Source organism: Daphnia carinata, chromosome 1 (genome assembly GCF_022539665.2).
Source record: "Daphnia carinata strain CSIRO-1 chromosome 1, CSIRO_AGI_Dcar_HiC_V3, whole genome shotgun sequence".
Taxonomy (NCBI): domain Eukaryota; kingdom Metazoa; phylum Arthropoda; class Branchiopoda; order Diplostraca; family Daphniidae; genus Daphnia; species Daphnia carinata.
Genome location: NC_081331.1, coordinates 5,030,424 through 5,054,360, shown reverse-complemented (window position 1 = coordinate 5,054,360; position 23,937 = coordinate 5,030,424). Strand labels below are relative to the sequence as shown.

Here is a 23,937-nt window from a genome sequence, read left to right as displayed (position 1 = left end):
CGCCATGGCAATAGAAATGGTAAATGTAAAATGAAAATAATAAATAAATAAAAATCAACAGAATCCAAACTCAAATGAAACCACAGCCACACAATTACTGAATGCCTTTCTCTAAACAAAAAAAAAAAGCGAAATGGCGTATTGTTCTGAAGCAATCGAAACCAACCGGTAAGATCAACGAACGTGCAACCAAACGAAAGTCACAATTCAAGCGATTTTGCAAATAAAAACTGTTTTTAAAAAAAAAAGGAAGAGGCAAGCGGACGGGGAATGATAAAAAAAAAAATACTGCATTCGGTTGCTAACAAATAAAGAAAGTTTCTTATGTCGTCATTTCTTAAGAAAATACCGTTGTAGGAGGGAAGAGTGCCGATTGATCGGCCGAGCGAAGAGCGATGAGCTGATTGCCTGTCCAACTCTGGTTCTTCGTAATCGAAAGGTCGCGGGTGGTCCTTGAAGCGGGAAGGCGAGGCGTTGATTGGACTTTCGTAGCGCAGACGCAACGGCGGTTCCTGATTAACAAATCGATAGCTATAAAATCAAGTTTGAAATAGAACAATCCAATCGACATTCACCTTGTTGGCAGATGGTGTACGAGAAGCGTTGCGCGGATCCAAATGACTCATCTTCCACTGGCGGAACTTTTCGCGTTCTTTCAGATTGTGCAGGAAGACTTTGCCGATTCCAGTTGCGATCTTTGACAGTTCGGCTTCGCTTTTCTAAATCGATAACGCGAGTTATTACGTACTAAAAATCAAATCGAAATTGAAATGAATTACTTTCACTTTAGGATCGTCCGATGTGTCTTCGCCAGTTTCACCATCGACGACATCTCTATGTTCGTAGCTTCGATCGTCAAAATCATTGCTGTCTGAAACTGATATCTTTTTAGAGGATTCAGACCAGCGGCGACGTCGTTCCGGATCCGTGTAAGGATAAGGCGGTGCCGGAAAGTCGTCGCGCTCAATACGAGGTGGATCACCGGGTCGTGGCCTGAAATAAACGATATAAAACTAATCTTATGCGTAATAAATTGTAATCAAATATTTACCGGTTAGCGTTAGGATAATGAGCCAACTCGATGGGTTCTTCGTTATTCATGTGTGGCGATTTGGGACGGGGTGTCTCCCTTTCCATCTGGTCCAGCATTGCTTTCATGCCAGGTTTGTGGTTCAACCTGTACGGTAAGCTGCTTCTCTTATTGCTGAAACCGCCAACTGTAACACGCAAAAGAAAATGAAAATACTCCCCCATCAGCAAATGTAAAGAAATGTACTCTGAGGTCGGTGGAAATGGGGCGACTTTGGTGGCCGATCGTATGGATCGATTGGTTTCCTTAAATAGCCCATGGTAGGCTCTTCGGTTAAATAACTATAGGTGTACAAACGAGTGATGTCTTCTGGAGGTGCAGGACTCCTTTTGCCATAATCGCGTAGGATCAGGCCAGGACTTAACGTTCGCGCTGAAGAGAGCTAAAAATGATAACAGCGAGGAGGAAAAACAATTGCCAAAAAAAAATTGAATGGTTAATTGATTATGGCGTGTTTGAAAAGATAGCGACGTATAAGCATTTTGACATGTTTTGGTTTAGACTTGGTAAAACGAAAAACTGAGAGGAACTGAGTAGGGAAATAACCTTTTTATGCATGCTACCATAGGAGGGACTGGGACAAACGGAACCATTGACACTAGGGGTCCTGGATCTCATGGAAAACTAAAAGAAAACAAAATAATAATGAAAAAAAAAAAACGAAAAACGCGGAGAAACAATCGAGGCAACATCGTTAGACGTAGCTGGGATTTCACGATTAAAACAAAACAAAAAGCGTTAAATGTTTTGGGAAGAGTGGGGAAAGGTGGGAAATGTACTTGAAATTCGCTTCCGGCTGTCGAACTGAAACGGTCGTCTTTATCGTCGTGTCCTTGGTTTTGATTAGCGCCGTTCAGATACAATGTGATGTTTCCGTTTGTGTTTTGGCCAGGGCCAGGGCCACATCGCGGGTGCCAAATAGCTGAGCCCTACATCAAAGGCATTGCGAATGAATGACGTGCGTATGTTGCGTGTCTTGCAAATCCACTTACTTGAAGAAACATTTCTTCGCCATCGCCGAAAGGGTCGCCACATTTTGAACAACGGGCACAGGTCGGATGAAAATGATGGTTATCTCCGGCCTTTTTTTTTCAGTTTTGAAACAAAAATCATTCGGTTAGGTTCAAAGTGTCATCCTTCCGACAGATTATCATAATGTGTGTCACGTCTTTACCTGAAGGACTTTGCCGGCGATAAAGCGCTCGCAGTGATCACACTTGACGCCAAACTGACGCTGATAGTCTTTCTCGCAGTACGGCAATCCATCCCTGTACGTGATTAAAAAAAAAAAACACATTTTTGAAATCAACGTCCGTCAAAATGAATTTCGTTATTTGTCTGCTAAAGAGAGAGAGACGGGGGGTAGCCAAGTGGCTGACGATGATAAATAGTTAACTTACTTTCCCATGTACTCTCCGTGCAAGAGGGCGTTGCAAGTTACACACTTGAAACACCAGACATGCCACTGCGAGTCCAACGCAATCAGAGCCTGGCCTTCAACGATCTCCTTCCGACAGCCGGTGCATTCTGAAATTGAAAAAAAAAGAGAAATTTTCGATTAGTAAACAACATTCCTCTGTTGTTTTTTTTTTGTTTCTCCTGATTATTTATTGATTGCTTTCACACTCACGCGTTGTCGACGATGACGTGTTGACTCCGCTGTTCGAAACGGGCGAGCTCGGCGCCGGACTGGAGCGGGACGGTTTCATCGGCGGCGATGGCGTTGCCGTCATGACGGGGATTTGGACGCATTTCTGACATAGAACTTCTTTGCCCGTAAAGGTCACCCGTTCCCCGGACGGAAACGGTTGCCTGTTTACATGGAAACGAAAATCAATAACGCGCCATTGGAAAATGATCAGTCTCATCTGTTCCAGCAGTCAGAAACCCTTGAGATGACAGCACGATTTTCAAATCAAAAAGCAAAATGAAAATCTTTTTCTTTTTTATCTAACCGATGCAGGCAACCCACTTGAATTTATCTAATGGCCTCTACTGTGTGCTATTCCATTTCATTTCTGTTTTGTACCATATTAAAAATGCGCAATAACAAAATCTTGATTTTCTAGGTTTCATCCCATTTTCCGGGAACGCTTTGAAAACAATCGGGCCACATGTTCCGTCACAATGGTTTGTGGCTTGGTTGTAACAAGCGCACACAAATACATATCTATACGTTTTGCGTGAAATCCTTTTGCCGGTCGATCGATTTCTCCCGCCCGTTGCATTACACCGCCTTATAAAAGATGACGCAAAGCAGAAAAAAGCAGTTGGCAATTTTTGTGTTGTGTCGACTACAACCTGGTCAAAAAAAACAAAACAATTCGGCACAGTTGACCACTTCCTTTTTAAGTGGTTGCCTGAAAACCACAAGAGGTGGTAACTATACAAACGATGAAATACGTTCGCGTATACTACACACCGAGATATGAGCAAATAAAAAAGTGTGTTGCTTCCAGTCAAAGACCCCGATGGCATTCGAGCGAGTCGCGCGGGATAATTTCTTGTGGGTTTCACCAAAATAAAAAAAAAAACGGCAATGACCTGCAACGGGCGCAAGTGAAGCAGCTGCTGTGGTACGTCTTCCCCAGAGCGGTGACCACTTCCCCCTCGACGAAGAGTCCGCAATGGGAGCACTTGGTGCCGAAACGGTCCTGGTAATCTCGCGTGCAGTAGTAGTCGCCGTCTTTGCAGAAGAAACCGCCCTGGGCCAGAGAATTCTGGCAGACGCGGCATTTGAAACAGCTGATGTGGAAGTACTTGTCCTGGACGCGCAGCACCTCTCCGGAGCATTTCTTCTTGCAACTCTGACACTGCGTTTTACCTAAAATGATTGTTCAAAAAAATGGAACAGTTTTAGCAAAAGGAAATAGGCCGAATAGGAAACACCAATGTCATTTTCGAGGGAATTTTGAATTTCAAATGTGAACTAAAAGTCTCAATGTTCATCTACAGACGGATGTTACCCATTTCGATGGTGATCAGCTTCTCCTCGCAAGCTAATAAATCCCGAAAAGAAAAAACAAATGACATTTGATAACAAAGTTAAAACATTTCTCTAGCCAAAAACAACATCGTTCCAGTTGAACGATATTTTGAACGGGAAAAAAAGGAAGAAGCGGGACTTTTCTTTTCGCCGTTGAGAACAACAAAAAAATATTTCTGAGTACCATAAATGATGGGTAATGTTTTTGGTGGTTTGGCCCGCTGTGCGGGTAACGTTGTCGGCCTGACTGGATTGACCGGAACGGACGGCGAGGGAGTCGGTTCGTATTGGATGAGAACACCTGAATCAGGTGACAAATCTCGCGAACGGATAACTACCAATCGCAGCAGATCGTCATCTGCCAATGTGGGTGAACTATCCAACGAGCTGGGCAAACTGACGCTATCGGTATTTGCTCCGGGACTGTACGTTTCGGAAGCCGCACGACCGTTGCTGCTCTCATCGTTCGGTTTGATGAGGGGTAAGAAAAGAGACGGTAACGACGGTTTCAATGCCACCTGCACACGCCGTTTCAAACTCAATTGGCCATTACTGTTATTCCGGCCATGTTCAGGTATTGGCCTCTGGGACGTCGGGCTCGGTTCGACCTTCTCGCCTTCCAAATTGGTCCACAAGATCACCATCTTTTTTCAAGGATTTTTTTTTTTTTTTTTTAATGTATGAATTTCGTTTCAAAAGTAATCCATTGGGGAGATGAGCACACTGGCACCGCACTGCTTAAATAATAATGACGTCGCAAGGGAGAAAAAAAAAACTTTGGAAAATGCGGACGGGATGAAGAAGCAGAAAATAGATTCTCCGGAGTAGTGCACTTTTTTTTCTCCCTCTCGCACAAGATAAAAAAAAAAGGCCCTCCTTTTTTTTGAAACTCAAAACAAAATTCCAAATGGGGGTTGATTTTTTTTTCTGAAAATAAAACGAAAAAATTTTAGAAAAAAAAAAAAGATTTTTGTCACGCAAATGTCAAATTTCTCTTTACCCAATCGAGAGTCGATTCCTCACGATAAAGGAGGGGGAGACGCAGGCTGGCGAAGCGCCGTCGAACGCAAAGAGTCGACTGGACAAGAAACTTTTCCGAGCGTGCAAAGGCGCTTCCTTTTATAACGTCGCGACGCCTTTCCACGCTATACCGAACGTTTTTCTTTCTTCTTTTCATTTCACCCTCACATACACGCAACTCCCCCTTCTACTGCTGCTGAATCAAAAAAGCCCGGAAGGGGCTTTTTCTGTCCCTCCGGCGTCCACATATTTCGAATGTCTTGTGTGTGTGTGTGTGCGAACCATTTTTACTTTATGTACGACGACGGCGACGCCAGCCATGTCCATCTTTCGTCGGCGCCACTACAACCACACCTATTCCCCCCTCTCATATGTGGCAACAGTAGTGGCAGTCGTTAGATAATCCCTGTGAATATTAAAATATCGCCTTTCACTGAGAATCAGGAAGAAAAGGGGGAAGGTCGTGTCACTCAATGCCTGAATTGTTACCTCTCTCTTTGAAAATGAGAGACAGCTATTTTTCAGGCATTTTGAAAGAAAAAAAGGCGTCTTGTGTACATGACGTCACGCTCCAAGTGGGGAAAAAGCACACGAACCGGTGAGAACACGATACGAAAAGACACGACCGTGACGACGATTTCCCAAAGTGCTATTACCGTCGGGATCAATTAGAAATGAATACGATAGTCTATGGATAAAAAGATTATTAATTATACAGTTGTTGATGAAAAAAAAAGAAGTTTTAGGGAGGAGAAGTTACGGCACACACGCTGTGGTTTTTTGGTTGGGCTCTGATTTACGTTTCTATCCTCCATCTTCTTCTACTTTTGCCTTTTTTTTTGTGCCTTCTCTCGTTTCTCGGTGCTTCTTTTGGCTATATTCGTCGTCATTTCGTTTCAAGGTTGGACTCGTTTCCTTATTATGTGGATATAAAAAGAAAGAAACGAAGCATTCCAGAAAATAACTCACCCATGGTCGTTGTGTTGTTGTGATAAAAGTAAAGGAAGCAGCAAACGGCCGAAATAAGTCGGATGTGAGTGTTTTTCTCCCACACTGGCACCAGACGGATAGGCACACACACACACACTCTATACAGACACACATACACACCACACCACAGAGAAGTTTTTCGATGGCGTTTGTACGAGTGTAGTAGAACGAACGGATCGCGGTTAGATGGGTTGTTTTCACCTCAAGGCGACGCTTTAATTGCAATTTGTCGACCGCAGTTGTGTAAGGCGATCGGGCCGAGTGGACGTCAAGTGAATGGGTCGAAACAGAAACAGATCCAGACGATGGGAGAACGCAGCAGCACTGAACCGGGAACGCCCTTAGTGAACTGGGTTCGGCCGTCTGTGTCGTCTTGTGTGAAAATGGCACTGGGACTATGAAAACTGAACCGACTCGCAGAAGAGAAGGGAGAGAATAGGGGTCGCAGCCAGCGCTCCCAGCTCTTCATTTGTTTCAACATGGCACCATCGCTTGCGTGTCAGTCACTCAGACTCTCTTTTTTTCTGTCTCTCGTCAAAATCCTTTTACTTTGTCTGCCGTTTACTTTTCCTGGCCAAACGGTAATTTATCAGCGTTTTGCAAAATAGCTTGAAAACTTCCTTGCCATGAAATCTTCGAGGCATTAAAAGTAAGCCTTGTGAAATTAAGTACGTACAAAAAGGAAAAGGAAAAATAAAAGGAAACGGCGGTTCCCACGGTAACCGCAATTTATACTAGGTATATCGATTGTTCCTGCATTTTTTTTATTATTTCCCGTCGGCAAACGAAAATCTTTCAACGGAAGATATTCCTTCCTCACTTTTTTAAAGCACATTTTTCTAGTTGAATGGAGAAAACAGTTTATTTTTCTCAGCAATTGTTTTTTTTTCGTTTATTTCATCATAAATTCTAGCAGACATCCAAAACCGAATTGTTTACAAGCGACAACGCAGCCTTCTGCATTATATCTTAATGATCGACTAGTTTGAAATCGATTCATTGTCGAAGGCAGATTTTCATCTGAAACGAGGAAAACAGAAGCATGTTGTTAATCTTATTTGTCCAAGTTTCTTTCGGTGATTAAAAACCGTGGAACCGTAAAACCGGTAATCCAATCATCCTGTTACTAATGAAAACACTTTTTGTTGTGTGTGCTTTATTGACTTTCCGGATGATCGGCAGATCAAACAAAAAAATGTGGTGAAAACAAATTAGTTCGAAAAAAACGTGGTGTACATGTGTGTAACCCTTTGTCGGAATTTGAAGGACTTTGGGAACGGAACTGGGTTGTAATTGTTCTTTTTGTGCTGTTACCAGGCCAAAATAGAATTGTTGTCGCCAACTAATGGAAAAAGAACACGTGGAATTCCTTGCCTGGCCAGAAAGAACGAGAAAAAAAAAATCCCAACGTATAAATATAGGTATGAGTCCAGTCCACAATCCCCAATAAATGACGTCGATTGCGGCACAGCCGGATGTGTCATTCACCCGTCATTTCTCTTCTGTCTGTGGATTTCTCCTGTATCCGGTTTATTGATGGATTAAAACATTGGTTAAAAGTAAACATTGTTGCAACACAGTATCCATTATTCAAATGTGGACTACGTTGCCCATTGACGAGAGTCGACGAAAGAATAATAAGGAGGAAAGGAGAGCAGTAGAACAACATCGTTGTAATGGCCTTCGCCGATGGCAGATGTGATCTATGCACACGCCATCACATTGTAGGTTTGAAAATATTATTGTTTAGCCATGTTCGTTTCAAGGCAACTCGTTTGGGAACAATAGTAAAAGAGAGAGAGAGAGAGAGAAAAAAGAAAGGCCTTTCGCTTTGGGCTTAAAAAAAAAAGCACTTCCAAGGAAAAGAGAATGTGGTTTTAATGTTCCTTTTTTTGCTATGCACGGAAGTCGGTTAAAGGAACCTTTTATCAGCAACGCATATTCACGATATGACGTCATAATACCTGACTTTCATTCCGCCATTTTTCCTCAAAAATTCCAGTGGCACCGACTGAAACCATAAAAATTATTCCTATCGAGGGACTAACCAAAACACGAGCTGACAAATTCCTGTAGCTAAAATGCTGATTAATGCACTACATTTAACCTGGAAGGTAGTTAAATCATATGACAAAGTTCGTGTTCAGTTATTCTTCTAGTACAATCTCATTTTCAGAACGACTCATGTTTACATCTTAATTAAAGACTCATTAATAAAAAATTGAGCCAATGCGATTACTTATCTTGTGAATATTTAAAATGACGTATTTTTGTTTTTCAATTTTCAGGGAGGCCTAGACGAAAAGGACACATCTGTGGGCGAGAAAAGTGATCTCGGACCGTCTCATGACCTCATCAAATGGTCGGGGTATCTGCCCTATTTAAGCTTATTTATAGCCCCGACAGTAGGGTGAGGCAGTCGTCGGCACGCGCGCTCCAGAATGAACGCCATCTGATATGTTAACGCACGCGTCTGTGTGTATGCAAGATAACCGAGTAAAAACAGGAAGAAAAAAAAAAAGATTTAACATCATCGAAGAAACGCGTTGGGCTGTAAATGAGGAAGCTCCTCTTTTTGTGTTCCAAGCGGAAATGGTGACTTGTGAAAATTTTTTTTGTAAGAAAAAAGAAAAGGGCAATAGCGAGACGCGAGAAATAGTGATGATAGCCAGAATTATTCTATTTCTGGCTAACCGAAAATATTCAGTTTCTTTCTGCGGACTTGGCTGGAATAATTCAACACTCACACTTTGTTTTCGCGTAATTGCAAATGAATTCTGCGTTTGAAAAAAACCGCATTTTACTCATTTCCATTTTAAATTTATGCAGAATCAGTATTGATCGGAGTTGGAGCCTTGTACGCTAGACTGCCACATCAAACATTTTCGAGAAATCCAGGAATGCAATCAAATGCGGTTTCACGATGTAAAGCCATTTACCATTATTGGGAAACAATGGACAATGGGGTTACAGGGTTCGATTCAATGGTCACGATTAGTGGTAAGCCAAATTGTAACGATATGCGTTGGCCCGTGACATAACCGTCTCTATTTTCACGATATAGTTATCCCGTTATGAGAGATTTTACCTACAAACGAGTAACATACACCCTCTCCTTTGGTCATCTGGTCATACGAACAGGTAAACTACTTCCAGTAATTAAATCAGCAGCTGCGTGAGAATTTGCGTTTGCCTTTCCAACGGTAGTATATATAGATACCAGTATAATATTAACATTAGCTTGATAGTATTGCTAAATTTATTGCGTTTCGTCTTACTTCTAGCTTTCGTGAGAAAAAGATAACGTTACCTTAAACTGGTTTGAATACCGCTTTTGAATATCAATGTGACCGTTGTCTTTAACGGGCCGATGCTTTATACGTACAGTATTGTATTCCCTTTTTGTATTAGGATAGGCTGCTATGTTTACGGCCAAGAATATTAAGAATCAAAAATCTCCCTTTTTTCCCGTTTATTGTTTATAAAAGCAAGAAAGACGATATAGGAATTTTACTTAAGGAAAAAACTAGTTTGCCCCGGTCTCGATCAGGTAGCCGTTTTGTTATCCTTATTCGGTTACGACACTGGGTAAGAATGGACGGTTTACACTGTAGCTATGGCTTAAAATGTTAGCGCTGCATGCGTTCTAAAACGCAAACCCGTATGTCAGAAAGGAAACGATGGGAACGCGCTTGTATGGCCGTGACACACACTCGACAAGAGCATGTTGTATGGACAGCAACATTTGAAAAAGGTGTATGCCCCACGGAATAATGCCTTGCCGAGCGTGACTCCTTATATTATTGACGAATGGCGAGGATGGCTGGAATTACAATTGGCACTATGCATTTGGAATAGTGATTTCAAGTGTTTGAATAAATTTGTTTGTTTTTTTTTCTATTTTAGACGAGAGGGCATAGCGGTATAACTAAACAAGGACAAGGGAGAAAGTATACAAATAAATATCCAACCGAGTACCGGTCACACGCGTGAAGGATGTGCCACACAGCGTGTGGCTCAATTTTTTTTTTTTTGCAGCGTTGGAATAGTAATAAACCAGCCAAAAGAAAAAGGTAAGAAAAAAGAGACGTGTTTGGTTCACGTTTTTTATTGCAACAAGTTAAATGGCCTTGAGTGTAATTTAATTTAAGGGGTATGTTAAATTCTTACTCCCTGTGTCTTGGTTGTATTTTTTTTTATATCGCCCTCAAGACATCCGGATTCACGGTCGGTTGGGTACGATGTCCTCGTCACGAAATGCAGAAAAGTATAGTGCAAAATTACTTGGCTACAGGCGAAGTATAATGATCCTTTCAACGAGTTAATTTTTTTTTTTTTTAAATTATTATTATTTTTTTTTTTTTTCAGAACTCGTGAAAGGCCATAAAGTGGCGACAGTTTCTCGTTGCTGTATTACAAACTCGTGTTTGTAGACGACAACGACACGCGATAACGACCAATGTAAATATGACAATGCTTAAAATATTCTGATGGATCTGTTGAATTTAATAGCAGTAAAAAACGGTACACCCTGTTTGGTCAATTTTCACAGCAACGCCATGAAGCAGGAAGGCAAATTAGAAAATTGATTCGCTTGACGAGAAATGAAAATTCCGCGTGTAGACGCGGGCGTGTTCTGAGGATTTTCACGGTCTGCGGAACTGGTGGCGGAATCAACAGTTGTCTAACGCTATACAACCCCCGTACTTTTGTTTGTGTTAAATACCATGGAAAGCCGCTATACTTCGCTTAACTAGGGTTTTTGTCGATCTGCAGTTTTATGATCAATCGAGTGCTTTATGAATGCCACAATCTAACTCGATGATCGACGAATATTTCAATCAGCCAACCAGTAAACATCGAATTCCGTCAAAGTTTGATGAACTGTGCAAACAAAGCTGTTGTATGACCCCAGGATGTCACATCATCATTTTGTCATGGTTTGTATTGTATTTTTTGTTTATTACATTACTGCGATCTCACATCCGTCACCGTTTCCCGTTTCTGATATAAATTTATTTAGGGAACCGAGTAGTTCATAGATGGCGTGAAGAAGAATTTATTCACGACATCTCCGACATTTTAAAGTTTGTATTTTTATTCGCTAGATGTCTTCGTATAGTGAAATTTAAAAAGCCCCGGGCTACCCATACCCCCGACATCCAGTCCAACAACCACCGTTAGACCGTTAGTGAAAGAAGAATTTTTCTCTGCGTCTTCTTTCCCCCATTAGACAACAAATGACCGAACCATCTTCACCACACGGATTCACTAGTGCGTGATGAACGTCGATCCCGCTTAGTGAAATTGATTCATTTCTGTTTGGTGAACCGCCAACTTGTTGGTTGTGAGTGGTAAAAAAGCATCAAGGCTTGTGGCAGACAATGTGTGTTGTGACGGAATGAAGTGACCCCGAATGTTTTTTTTGCACACGGCTCATCACAATGCACGCTTCGAGACGGCAGAAGAAGGCCCGTGCCAGGCCTTTTTCACCTCCTGTGACTTCACATCTGCAGGCATCACCGGCCTACAAAGTGGCCAAGCTCACGAGGGGACAGCAGGGCTTTGGATTCACAATATCTGGTCAAGCGCCATGCATTTTGAGTTGTGTTGTGCCCAACAGCTCAGCAGACAGGGCTGGGTTGCACGCAGGGGACTGCTTGCTGGCTGTCAACGGATGTGATGTGAGTAGGGCTCCTCACGATGAAGTGGTTAGGCTTGTTGGTTCCTGCATGGGGATGCTGAGACTGCATCTGGCTGAATCAGGTATCCCAGCTACAGCGAAGGGATATTCTTCTTCAGATGAGGAATCAGATCCAAAGATGAGGGTTTCATCTAAAATTAGGCTGCCCAGGACCAGACATGCAAATCGGTAAAACAGCTTGGAATTACTCTTCATTTTGTGCCATTGTAAGGTTTGTTTACTGATTTGAATTTTTTTTGCTTCATCATATCCAAGAATGAAAAGAAAAGGAGCAACTCCTCCTACCCGAAACGAAAGAGCCGTCCGAGATTTACATAGCCGAATGATGCCCGTCCCGCCAATGCCAAATTACTCTTCCGGAACTAAAAATCGGCGTCGTCGAAACTCAAGCGACAGTAGCCAAGAACATATAGGCAACCTCTTGTCTTCGCCAAATCTTCATTCTAGAATGAACAAAGTAAGATAATATGGGAGAAAAGAAATCATAAAAAAAAGGAAAAATTCCACGATCTCTTTCAATCATTCCTTGTTTTGGCTAACGAAGTCCATCCATCATATGTTGACTTTGTCTTGTAACACATAAGTGTCGGAATCCCTGTCGGACGCGTTACGGCGAAACAATTTACTATCGTAACCTTTTAGATTTTGTTCAGCATATATTTTATTCAAATATTTTATTTCTTTTGTTTATCTTTTTCCCTTCTGGTATGTTCCAATTTAAAATTCCGATTTTTAACATCAGCCGAATAATGGAGTGGCCACAAACAGCACCGGTCAGCTAATGTACCGTTCAGTTGTAGGCTACTTGGGGACGATTGAAATGCCGGAAGACTCTAGCAGTCAGTCGTCTCCCAGTAGCGGCGTGAGTGGAGGTGGTCTGAGCGCCTCCGGCAGCCATTCCAACAGCAATAACAGCGCGGCGGCTCGACTGGCGGCAATCAGGTGAGATCGCGTCGGTGACACTTGACCCATTCGCTTCTCTAACCCAGTGTCGTCTTGATTGTCGTGCAGGAGCTGCGTGCGTCGGCTCCGAGTGGAAAAGAAGGTTCACACGTTGGTGCTGCTCCGCGTGTGGGGACCCCGACCAGGTGCTGGAGTGGTCGTCGGTGCCGCCGGAGGTGGAGCTATAGCCTCTAATAATAATAGCAGTTCTTCGTCGGGAAAGATCACTCTGACCAGCCCGGCTGGAGCCAATTTGGCACGGTTTCCTGCACGACGTGTCGTTTTTTGCGGAGCTTACGCCGACGACGCCCGTTTCTTTGGACTCGTTACATCCGCCTCCCACGACTCGGACGACGACGACGAAGAAGACGATCAATCCACTTCAGATCACGAAGAGAAAATGCTCAACGCCCATCGTAAGAACTCAGCCGCTGGTAAGTCTATGAAACCCTCCACCACATAAACGAAATGAAAAGTTTAAAGGTTACAAATTCGTAATGACGATGTGTCTCTTTGGCGGCGTTTTTTTTTTGGCGATAGACACTCGTAGTATACAGTAATGATCGCCGTCTTTCATTTTCTCATTTCTTTTTTCCGTTCATCCATTACGTTTTTGTTAACTATGCCGTAAGAAACCAACAACGTTCTCTCATGACTTTTCATTTTCTCTCTCTCTCTCGCCTTTTCTTTCGTTTTCTTTTTTCTTCCGCCTTTTTGGTGTAGGCTTCACGTCGTGCCACGTTTTCATGGTAGATTCCCGCTTGGTGGCCCACGAAGGGCACGCGGCCCGAGCCCACGCGTTCCGCTTCCAATGCACACCAGCCGCCGGAGGTGATGGACGATGTCTGGAGTTCCCTCCCACGGCCGAGCCGATACTGCAGGTTAGATACATACATGTTTTTTTTTTGTCCTCACTTTTCTCACACCTGGGAGAATTACCATTTGATCATGCCAATTAAACCATCCTCTTCTTTTATAGCCAATGAGAGAGCCTCGTTTGAACTAGCGATTATAATAATGTTTTTTTACTAGGCTGTACTTTCTTTGTGCGCTTCATCTGGATGCCATGGAAATAACGCTATCGGATTGATGGGCTGGGCCAATCCTTTGCTACAACAACAACAGCAGCAGCAACAACAACGTCTCCAACAACAGCAACAACAACATAATTTGAGCAGCCACAGCAGCAGCAGTAGCAGCAATAGCGATTCGGGCATCTTCCGGGACCGAGATGATGGGAAAAACAGCGACCGGGACGTCCAGCTGCAACTACGCCACCAGCAAGATCAGCTGATGATGCATTACCAACCCATTTCACTTCCGCTCAATGGCAATTTGGACCGGCTAACAGTTCGAGCCATGCCTGATCCCCTAATGGCAATTAAAAGTCCCGGCGAAGTTGAACATGCCGCTCGGTTAAGGAGTTCGATGCAGCGTTACCTGAACCAGCAGCAGCAACAACAACAACAACAACCGCAGCCGGCCATGCTGTTGCTGAACCGCAACACGGGGACGCACCAACACGTCAACCCTTCGCTGAGCGTTCGTGCCACGATGACACTGGAGGAGAAACTCAGCCCCCAAGTCTTCAAAGGCCGACCCGGCGGCCTACCGCACCCCGCCAACAGGTAATAACTCCATTGCACTTGGCAACTTCGGTTGATTAGTTGAAATTGCTAGTAATCAAGTCAAAGGGGTCTCAACCGGGTTCGCGACCTTTGAACTGTTTTATTTCATCTATTTTGCTTTATTTTATTTCGTGTATTTTTTTTTTGTTCTTGGCGTCTTCGCAGACCTGCTCGAACGCCGTCGGAGCGCAGTCGTGCTCGTAGCCTGGACGACTTAAGTAAGAGCTGCCAGCAACAAGCACGTATGCCCGGTGATCCACCCCATCATCAGCACCCCCATCATCACCATCCCCAACAGCTGGGATCTGACAACGGTTTAGACAAGATCGATTGGGACGATAGTACTCCCTTTGATCCCGTAGTGGGCTGGCACAGCTTAGCCGGCCAGTCAGGATCCCCACCGCGACAGAACCTGCTAGCCAAAAGACTGGATTACGAAGACGATGATAGTGAAGAAGAAGAAGAGAGCGAGGTAAAATATGATTTTTTTTTTTTTGTAAAGTAAGAGAAACTTTTTGATTGATTAGAGAGCTAGAACAAAAAAGGCGGAAAGGAAAAAGAAACGAGAGTTAAAACTTTAATAGGAATTCGAAGCAAAGTTGTTTAACTGTGTCTAATGAGGAAGAGTATCGTTAAGGCTAGAGTGGATGACAAAGGGATGCTGGGCGTTACACAACCGACCCCAATGAATTTTCGAGTGCGAAATAGATGGCGCTCTGATTTCTTTATGTGAGTGAAGAAAAAGCCATTTCCCCTTTTTTGGGTGGCGACCGCTGCTCAAACGCGGATGCGGTCGCCGTTGGGCGTGAAGTTACCCCATTCCTTAGAGATTTTAGTTTTTTTCCAATGAATTCCGATACGGCACGCTCTATCTTTTTGCCTTCGTCTCGTTTCATCACCGTCACCGCCACCCGCAGTGCGATTGTTTGCTCTCGTGAGTGCGAGTCGATCATGAGAATAGCTCGAGTTTTCGATCTTCCCAAGGTACAACACCCGGCTTCAGATCAACGGTGCGGCCAAGATGTAAGACCTGGGCCGACCGTAGCGGCCAATGCTTCAACAGCTAGTAACATCAACGAGCCCATACTGACTGGCACGCTCGAGAAACCCATTCAGACCGATCAGCCTCCTCCTTCACAACCTCAACAACACGTTTGGACGCAAGGCTTCGAGAAACTCCTAGAGGACCCCCTGGGTCTACGGGCCTTCGCTGTGAGTACCTTTTTTTTCTTACCTTTTTCCTTCGTGATTTGAAACGATCGCTCATTGTGACGTTTTTGACCTGAACACGCGCTTCGCTTCGCTCGCCGTACACAGGGTTTTCTAAAGAAGGAGTTTAGCCACGAAAATATTTATTTTTGGGCCGCTTGCGAACGGTTCCATCGACTTTTCCCAACGGAGGATACAACAACAGCCTCGTATGAAGCCCAAAAGATTTTCGAACGTCACCTTGGCCCAGCAGCCTCTGAACCTGTTAATGTAGACTCCCAGGCAAGACAAAAGGCAGAAGACAACCTTTGTCAACCTAGCCCGGAATTATTCGATCAGGTATAGTTTTTCTTTTTTTTTTTCCTTCTATCGATTATGTTAAATATTTTTCTTCTTTGGTTTACAAGGCTCAAAAACAAGTGTTCAATTTGATGAAATACGATTGTTATCCACGGTTCCTACGCTCACCGATCTATCGCGAATGTGTTCAAGCTCTACAACACAACGAGCAGCCGCCCATAGCGGCATTAACGCTCAATGATCCTGATTTGAATGTTGACTATGATTTCGGAGATGGTGATAGTGATAGTACTCGCAATTTGGCATTGAAAAAGAGTGGCAGTGATGCTGGTGAACGTCGACGTCGGTCCTTATTACCTTGGCCCAAGAAAGACCGGTCTAAATCCAAGGTTTGCACTTTGAAAAAAAACAAAAACATCTTATATAGGATTGTCTAATTTACTGTATTTTTCGAAAAATTGAAATGCAGGACCGTGGCGAATCTGATTACAGAAAGACGGCCAAGAAAAAAAATCGACAAGGTAGTACCAGTAGTGGCCCTGATAAGGAAAAGGAAAATGCGACGGATGATGAAGACCAGCTGATTAAAAGAGCAGCGTCTAAAGACTCGGTGGCATCTGAATTCAGTGACAGGGCGTTCCACATTCAGAGTACTGCAAGCACAGTGCCTCTGGTCAAAGTTCTCCTTCCCGATATGTCCTCTGCAGTTATTGCCGCCCGTCCTGGTCAAAGTGTCCAGCAACTTCTCAGCAAACTTCTGGAGCGTCGGGGTTTGCGCTTTAATGCCTTCGAACTCTTTGACAGCCATCATTCTACACCGATCGAGCTGGAAAGGGACGCGTCTGCAGTGGGTGGCATGGAAATCCGTCTGGAACCCCGAGTCGTCTTCCATCTCCTACTGCTCCAGTCGGGCAAATCGCTGATGATCCGTGGTCAGCCCAGGAGGCAGCTAGGCGAAGTGGTTAAGCCGATTCTCTTAAAGTACGGACTCAAGATTGAGCACTCGATTATCGTCAAATCGGCTACGGGCGATGTTGTCCAAACAAAGACATTGTTAGCCTCATTGGACGGTTGCCATTTGAAGGTGAATTGCTAATTGTATTGCGATGGATTTCATGGTTTTTAAATCTCGTTTGTTTAGGTGATGAACCGAGATGATGCCCCCGAAGATGTCGGTGAAATAGACCGCGATGGTTCGGGCCAAGCTCAAGAGCAAGCCGAACAGTGTGATGAACCAGAGGACCTTCCAGTGAAGAATAGTGGGAGTTTGCTTGGTCGAAAAGGGTTGAATCGAAGAAATTCTCTTCAAGCCGAACGGAATAGGACAGTTTCGGGAAAGAAACAGACTATGGCACCAACGAAAAGTGAAGGAACGATACAGAATCCCAATATTTCGGCTGCCAATAAACGACTTTCGCTGCACGATCTACCAAAATCCAGTTCAGCCACGCATTTAATGCCTCCACCTCGAGCTCCATTTGGTAAATTAATCACTTTCCCGAAATCGAATCAGCGTTGTAATATCTTTTTTCATGTGCGCAGGATCGAGGAAGCCAAACACGCAACGAAACCCACTCACGCGTCTGGAAAATGAAGCTCTCTATGAGAGGTTGAAACGGGCGCAAAGATGCAGACTTGAGGACCAAAGAGGGACGGAAATTAACTATGAACTGCCAGACTTTCTGAAATTGCCTGGTCGGTGTTCCAATGACGACTATCCAGAATCGCACGAACTCCCGCTTGACGGGAGAGCTTCTGAACCGATTGGATGCAGACCCAGAAGAGTATACCAGGTTTGTTAATAATGGAGGTGGTTTCTGAGCGAAAATTAATTCTTTTTATCTTCAAGGAATCGTATGAATTTCCGCTTGATGGTCGTGCATCCGAACCTCTCTTTTCGAGGCGTGAGGTTGTCTCTGAGCCCCGCTCCAGTGGCTCCGGCATGAGCGGCTCTTGCGCCTCACCGGATTTTGCCGCCATTGCTGCTCAAATCTTGGACAAGAGTTTTTCTGCTGATGGATTAATGCCCACCCATGAAGAGGCGGAAATGTATTTCGGATCTTCTGCGAGTGGTACCATTGATCTTAAGCCAAATCAACCATCGCATGCCAAAATCACTGTAGCAGCGGCTAAACAAAACGTGGCAAACGTCGCCGCACGTATTGCGGCAATCGAACAAAAAGACCGCGCTAAGCAAAACGCAAGTCAGCAGGTACGTGTGTTCGGATGCTGTCATAACCCAAGCGCTGATGTTTAGATTCTCTGCAGGTTGCCAAGTCGAATTCCAATTCAAACTGGGATGACTTGCTTCTCGATTTAGACGTGGACTGGCGCTGTTACCAGGGCCGCGAGACGGATGATCAAAAACAGCAACTGCAACAGCACAGCCGACCGAGGAACAACGTCCCCTCGTCGCAGCAGCAGCAGCAGCAGCCTCTTAGCAGTCGGCCGCCACTTCCCACGCCTCCTGCTCTCGAGCTGCTCGACTTGGACGACCCCCTGACCGCCGCCAGCCCAGCGCCGCCTCCACCTCTACCGCCTAAACCGGGCAAAACCAAGATCAACGAACCGTTCAAAGCTCCCATACCGAAACCCATGCCACCTCCACGGCCTCCCAGTCGTAATATCAACACCTCTTCCAGAGTGAATGTCAGTTTCGTTTAACAGTACCGAAAGGTTTTGACGTTAACGAATTCTTCCCTTTTTTTTACATTTATTTTTTTTTGCGTTGGAAAATGATTAAGTGTGCCATATTATTTCTTGATTCGTTAAGCGTGTATTGCGGCCCATCGAGTGACGACTCCATCCCAAGTGGGAATTAGTTTACCCTGTAAAGCATTTAGAAATTATAGAGCCTCCAACGATTCGTCTTCTTCTGGACGTCCGACCAGCGTTAGCCAGAAGAGTTGAGGTCGATCATAGGCCGTCACCAACACTCCCCTGTCTATGAAAGGAGCCGCCCCTGTGATCATGCAGTCCTTCATTTCAAAGCTGTTCATATAGCGCATATCCCAGCTGGGATCGTTGCTTTTCCCTAGAATCCAGAGATGTAAGAAACCGTCCTCTGCTGCCGAGATGAAACCGCCTCTGACCGGAAGAATCTGAGTTATCCAGCGAATGTGAGCTGCAACCTCGGATAGGCATTCCATCGTTGGCAGCAAGTAGGCACGGATGAATCCCGTGTTGAAAGCTGCGATCAAAACTGAAAAGATACGAAATTTTAACAATGGTCAATATTGTTCCAAGCCAAATTGAAAAAAAAAAAAAAACTTTCCTTTCCCATTCCTCTTTTTTTTTACGATAAAATTTTTTTTATTCTGTTCGTTGATTTTATGTGTACCATTTTCACCGTACTAACCCGTGACTATCGGCCATTAGTTACCGTGCTCTCCTCTGGCTTCGAGGATTAACATGCTGGTGCAGCAGTTTGACGATTTCTCCTGAATACGTTGAGAGTGTGACCAACAGCCAGGTTCACCTTGAAAGAGGACGATACCTCCTTGTTCGTCTCCTGCCACCAGGTATTCTGTGGAAACACAAATGACCGTGGTTGGGAATTTACCGAGTTGGGTTTGAGATGGCATGTCTTGACTGCCTATTTCCCAAAGACCTTCGTTGCTCCCTGTAGTAAGAAACAAATACGGTTTGGGTTGTTTGTAAAATTCGTCGTCGTTCACCTGAATTGTCCCTCTTACCTGTGTATATATACCCTTTGATCGAGGCCAGTGAGGTGATCCATCCCTCCTCATCGAGCGTCCTGTTTATATCCGCTTTCCACGTTTTAGTCGAGCAGTCGAAGATAACTCGCAGTAGATGATTGGTGTGAGCGATTGCGAGTGTTGGCTCCTCGTCGCACCACAATACCTGCCAAAGAAAAGTATTCGATTGTACACGACCGTCTTTTGTCTCAACTATGACTTCTTCAATGTTTGTTTTTCAAACTTTCGAACTTGTATATCATCGGGTTTATCAACTATCAGTTCGTTAATGTCCAACACGTGTTGTTTTTGGACGTTTCCCCTCTTGTCCAAAACCATCAACTCGACGGCGTCAAGGTGTACTACTGCAACATGACTGCCGGTGCTCTCTTTCCTGTGCGTATGTGTAAATTTTCCAAACAATCGTCAGTCGATGGATACATTACAACAAATATTCAGTTGTGTACTTTAATTTGTGTCTCACCCGTGATAAACAGCAAGCTTCCCAATTCCAACGCAAACGTCATCTTTCAGCAAGATCGAGTTACGGATTCCCATTGTTCGTTCAAAAACAAAGTACGCCCTATTTGTTGACATCAACAGTCGCTATGGTAACGCATACCGGTACTGCTTCTTCTTAACCAACTAATCGTTTAAAGCAGAAGATTTGATTGCACATTGTAAAGACACTCTAATGAAACAATTGTACCTTTTACTTTTTGACAAGGCTCTCAATGACACACTTTGAGAAACTCGCTTTCCTCTCCTTGTAGATGGCACATTAAACTGTGAACCATACTGAGGCAAGCATGTGCACTGGTTGATCTACTGGTCGTCATCTTATACCCACTTGTCATAATGGAAAGCATTCACTACACAGATATTTGTAAGTTTTGCATAATCGCCAGAGGGAGGTTGACGTAACATTATGGGATTGCTATGCACATTGAATTTTTGAAATATTACCAGCAGGGCGGATTCTACTATCCTGCCACCTCGTCCACCTACAAATTTCAAAACAAAGACGGATCAGACTAGCACAATCTGGCGATACAGACTTCAATTATCCAAACTCAAAGTATTATATATAATCAAATAATTCTTCGAGGTTTGAACCCGTGAAATCAGTATGGCAGCCGCGAACAATGCTACAGCGCCATACTTCACTCACTTATTATGTACATAAGCTACCTCATTCAATGAGTGACATCCAAAGCTAAATTTGGTTGTGATGTGCGGTCCTGGCACAATGGTTATCACCCTCGCTTTATATTCTGTAGTACCGGGTTTAAATCCCGCCACCTCCAATTTCCAAGCCCTCCATGCTCTCCTCCCACCCACCACCACTCAACATTCAAGATTCATCTCATCGGATTATGCAAATTTCTACATTCTCATCGCTTCGGTCATCATCTTCAAAGACAATTTGGCATCCCCATGGCCACTAGGTTCATGGATGCAGGCAGCTAATCATCGAGTTATGTGACCCTCTTCCATACCAATATGTTTGTTTTCCTTACTGTGTACTACTACACCAGTACTGCCGCTAGCAAGGATGTAGGTAGGTGGCTATCATGGTTTCAGTATGTGCATGTCTGTACTCCATAAACTCGTCATCTCTGTCGACACGGACTCGGAGCTCTGCAACCGATGGAGAAATGTTGCGCATGTGAAACGACCAACAAGTATTCTTCTGCGATGATAAGATTCGCTGTAATCCTACAAGTTTTCGCTAGTCTTGTTTCCAATTTTTGGATGTCACGCGCACAATGACAGCAGACGAAACTTTTTGTTGTCTTCAGAGCATGTTATAAACAAACGCATGGAGTTGTGTGTTCATCGTAGGCACGCTAAATAATCAAAGAAAGAAATGAAAGAAAGTTATTATAAGCTTGTTATGAGGAAACTAATTTATTATGGAGCCATATGAATCCAGTGAGTTGGATTCTTTTCCTGAAGATAGATGTAGTGTTGATACAATACTTCGGAATCTTCCTTTGCGAGCAACCTCAAACGATTCTTGGTGTAGTTCTGAGAACGGGAAATCAGAATACAATAAATTGTTCCTTGTCACATACGATGAAACACATACGATTGTTTCGAAGCACAGAATAAGCCTTGAAGTCAACCTGGGGCGTGAACATGAGCTGCAACCCAGTAGCAGTGAGCTGAATGATAATTCAGTGGTGACCAATCAAGTAACGCTGTCTGATTCACAAGGTGTCATACTTACACCTCTACCAAATGAAGTTGGCAAAACATCCAGAAATGGTACTATTATTAAGTTCTTTTCTGTGCTAAAAGAAAAAAATCTATTGTATCATAATTTTTTAAGGGACTACATGTGAACTAGTAATGCAAAAGACAGATACTGGCCTTTTACAGCCTATTCCTTATGAGGTTAAATTAGCAGCATTGAATGCTATGATACCATCAGGAGCATGTTTAGGGCAAACTGTGTTGAGCTGCTCTATTTGCACAAAAGCCTATAACAAAACATCGGAACTTAAAGCTCATATTTCTAGACATTTCGGTTTGCATAGTTTTCTCTGTCCTGTTTGTGGACAACAGTTCTCTCATTCCTCAAACTTGAATCGCCATCTGAGAGTCCATTCAGGTGCCAAGCCCTACAAATGTCAAGATTGTGACAAAAGGTAAAATCATTGATGCAATGTAAACTAATTAATCTAATTGTGCTTCATGTTTTATCATTGATTGTTCTAACTGAATCATCTAGATTCAGCCAAGCAAATTCCCTACATGCACACCAAGCTCACATCCATGTTGGTGACAATAAAAATCTACATCGCTGTCCCTTGTGTGGTCGTCTTTGCAAGACTTGGCAGTTATTGAAACATCACTGCAAAATTTATCACGAAGCTGAGAACAGGGACTTGGATACCCCTCCTACTGTTGTAGCAAAACGAAAATTTTATTGTTCAGATTGTGGTGAAAGTTTTGCACTGAAATCTCTGCTGAGGAAACATAAAGAAATAGAAAAAGGTGTGTTGTCTCCAAAAGAGGTATAGTACAGTTGTAAATACACTACAACCATGGAACTATAGTAATTATCTTTGCAAATCTTACGCCCAGCCAGTAGAAGCAGTTATCGTTAATGAAAATCCATGCGCTGAAATTCAACTTTTGGATGCCATGGATAGCATTGATTCAATGTTGCGCGAGATCCAGCATGGGAATAATGCGCCTATCAGTATGGATCTAGTTCTCCCTAAGGTGATAGACACAGTTAGCCAAACTATAGAAGACGTAATAAGCAAAATCAGCAAACTCGTTTGCTTCGAATGTGGGAAACAGTTTCGTCGTTATATGAGTTACAAACAGCATTGGGGTACAAAGAATTTTTTTTACTCCTTGGTTTCTAACTTTTACGCTGCATTGTCTCAAGGTGTTCACGAAACCTCACTGAGAAAATTTCAATGTAAAGAATGCGGCATGGCGTTCGCGTGGAAATCAACATACGTGAAACATACAATGCAATTCCATTCTCCCGAGCCACGCACGATTTTGTCATGCAGCGAGCCAGATTGCAAGAAGGAATACAAATCTCTGAGCCAACTTCAAGTAAAACAGTTTCAGGTTTCTTCTTTGATTTTTAATTTATTAACTGTAAGCCTGCATTATTGTTCTTAGGAGCACATCAAAAGAGATCACTACATGATTCGCAGATTTACGTGTGAAGAATGCAACAAACAGTTTTACAAAGCCCATGACCTATTAGTTCATAAAAGAACTCATAGTAAGGACAAACCATACATGTGTGGAACTTGTGGCAAGTCCTTCTCGCATATATCACATGTTATTCGTCATGAAAAATCCCACAATAATATCCGACCACATACTTGCCCTGTTTGTCGTAAATCATTCACGCAAGCAACGGTACTCAGGGCCCATAGGTAACACGTAACACGGCGTATCATTTAAGAAAGAAAAAAAAATTATTTTGCTATTTAATGTTTTTTTTTTCAGGAGGACAAAATGTCCAGATCCCGTGATCAACATCATTCCCAATCAGGAGAACGGAAATAAAAAAACATGATTCTTTCGTCTTAATCTTTCGTCAACCGTGTGAAATTGTGATGGCTGACGTTTGGTCGCTGGCCAATACGGAGGTCCGAAGGGGAGAAGTGGGGGATAAACAAAGTTACCATGTCACCTATTTAAGAATGCATTTTATTCATATGTGAAAAAAAAAAAAAAAAAATTCCGTTACACATTTAATGTTCCGTTGACTAGCTTGATCCTAGGCCTTAAATTGAGGCAGAAAACCAGTAGATCTCTGTCTTACAGTCACTGACAAACTTTTTGCATTGTATAAATTTTATTGCAACGTCGATTAGTGAATTGGTTCC

At 43.4% G+C, this 23,937-nt stretch overlaps 4 protein-coding genes and 1 long non-coding RNA gene across 9 annotated transcripts in view; 3 read left to right on the top strand and 2 right to left on the bottom strand.

The window, feature by feature from the left end:
• The window catches only part of LOC130692327 (actin-binding LIM protein 2-like), a 48,028-nt gene extending 43,280 nt beyond the window's left edge, over positions 1-4,748 (bottom strand). For 2 of the 5 annotated variants that reach the window (XM_059495492.1, XM_057515413.2), the window contains exons 1-13: positions 4,261-4,745; positions 3,635-3,914; positions 2,721-2,902; positions 2,491-2,617; positions 2,265-2,358; positions 2,083-2,172; positions 1,870-2,019; positions 1,637-1,714; positions 1,277-1,472; positions 1,052-1,217; positions 780-993; positions 576-719; positions 350-512 (exon numbers count right to left, since the gene is read on the bottom strand). In XM_059495492.1, the coding sequence (XP_059351475.1) occupies positions 350-512; positions 576-719; positions 780-993; positions 1,052-1,217; positions 1,277-1,472; positions 1,637-1,714; positions 1,870-2,019; positions 2,083-2,172; positions 2,265-2,358; positions 2,491-2,617; positions 2,721-2,902; positions 3,635-3,914; positions 4,261-4,720 (2,344 nt within the window). In that variant the 5' untranslated portion in view covers positions 4,721-4,745. Of the gene's footprint in view, positions 1-349; positions 513-575; positions 720-779; positions 994-1,051; positions 1,218-1,276; positions 1,473-1,636; positions 1,715-1,869; positions 2,020-2,082; positions 2,173-2,264; positions 2,359-2,490; positions 2,618-2,720; positions 2,903-3,634; positions 3,915-4,056; positions 4,081-4,260 lie in introns of those variants that run through there. The other 3 variants (XM_059495494.1, XM_059495496.1, XM_057515414.2) reach the window with 3 other exon arrangements.
• Positions 4,749-7,043: 2,295 nt separating this feature from the next.
• On the top strand, positions 7,044-11,059 carry LOC132088025 (uncharacterized). The gene is made up of 7 exons (XR_009421089.1): positions 7,044-7,507; positions 8,375-8,846; positions 8,916-9,086; positions 9,151-9,227; positions 9,993-10,353; positions 10,455-10,547; positions 10,639-11,059. It is a non-coding gene; the product is annotated as an uncharacterized LOC132088025 (long non-coding RNA).
• Positions 11,060-11,170: 111 nt separating this feature from the next.
• On the top strand, positions 11,171-20,039 carry LOC130692323 (regulator of G-protein signaling 12-like). The gene is made up of 15 exons (XM_057515407.2): positions 11,171-11,958; positions 12,046-12,247; positions 12,533-12,732; positions 12,802-13,166; positions 13,456-13,613; positions 13,765-14,360; positions 14,526-14,832; positions 15,345-15,572; positions 15,678-15,908; positions 15,977-16,258; positions 16,339-16,953; positions 17,011-17,350; positions 17,412-17,662; positions 17,719-18,081; positions 18,138-20,039. The coding sequence occupies exons 1-15, from the start codon at positions 11,531-11,533 to the stop codon at positions 18,531-18,533; spliced, it is 4,962 nt and encodes a 1,653-aa protein (XP_057371390.1). The 5' UTR covers positions 11,171-11,530; the 3' UTR covers positions 18,534-20,039.
• Positions 18,716-19,453, bottom strand: LOC130692372 (uncharacterized). The gene is made up of 2 exons (XM_057515480.1): positions 19,252-19,453; positions 18,716-19,071 (listed from the first exon to the last, which is right to left on the bottom strand). Exons 1-2 carry the CDS (start codon positions 19,451-19,453, stop codon positions 18,716-18,718), a joined length of 558 nt encoding a protein of 185 aa, XP_057371463.1.
• A 1,338-nt stretch (positions 20,040-21,377) lies between the features above and the next one.
• LOC130692341 (zinc finger protein ZFP2-like) lies at positions 21,378-23,826 on the top strand. The gene is made up of 7 exons (XM_057515437.2): positions 21,378-21,838; positions 21,903-22,221; positions 22,305-22,590; positions 22,661-22,916; positions 22,974-23,149; positions 23,219-23,481; positions 23,555-23,826. Exons 1-7 carry the CDS (start codon positions 21,484-21,486, stop codon positions 23,622-23,624), a joined length of 1,725 nt encoding a protein of 574 aa, XP_057371420.1. The 5' UTR covers positions 21,378-21,483; the 3' UTR covers positions 23,625-23,826.
• Positions 23,827-23,937: the final 111 nt, after the last annotated feature.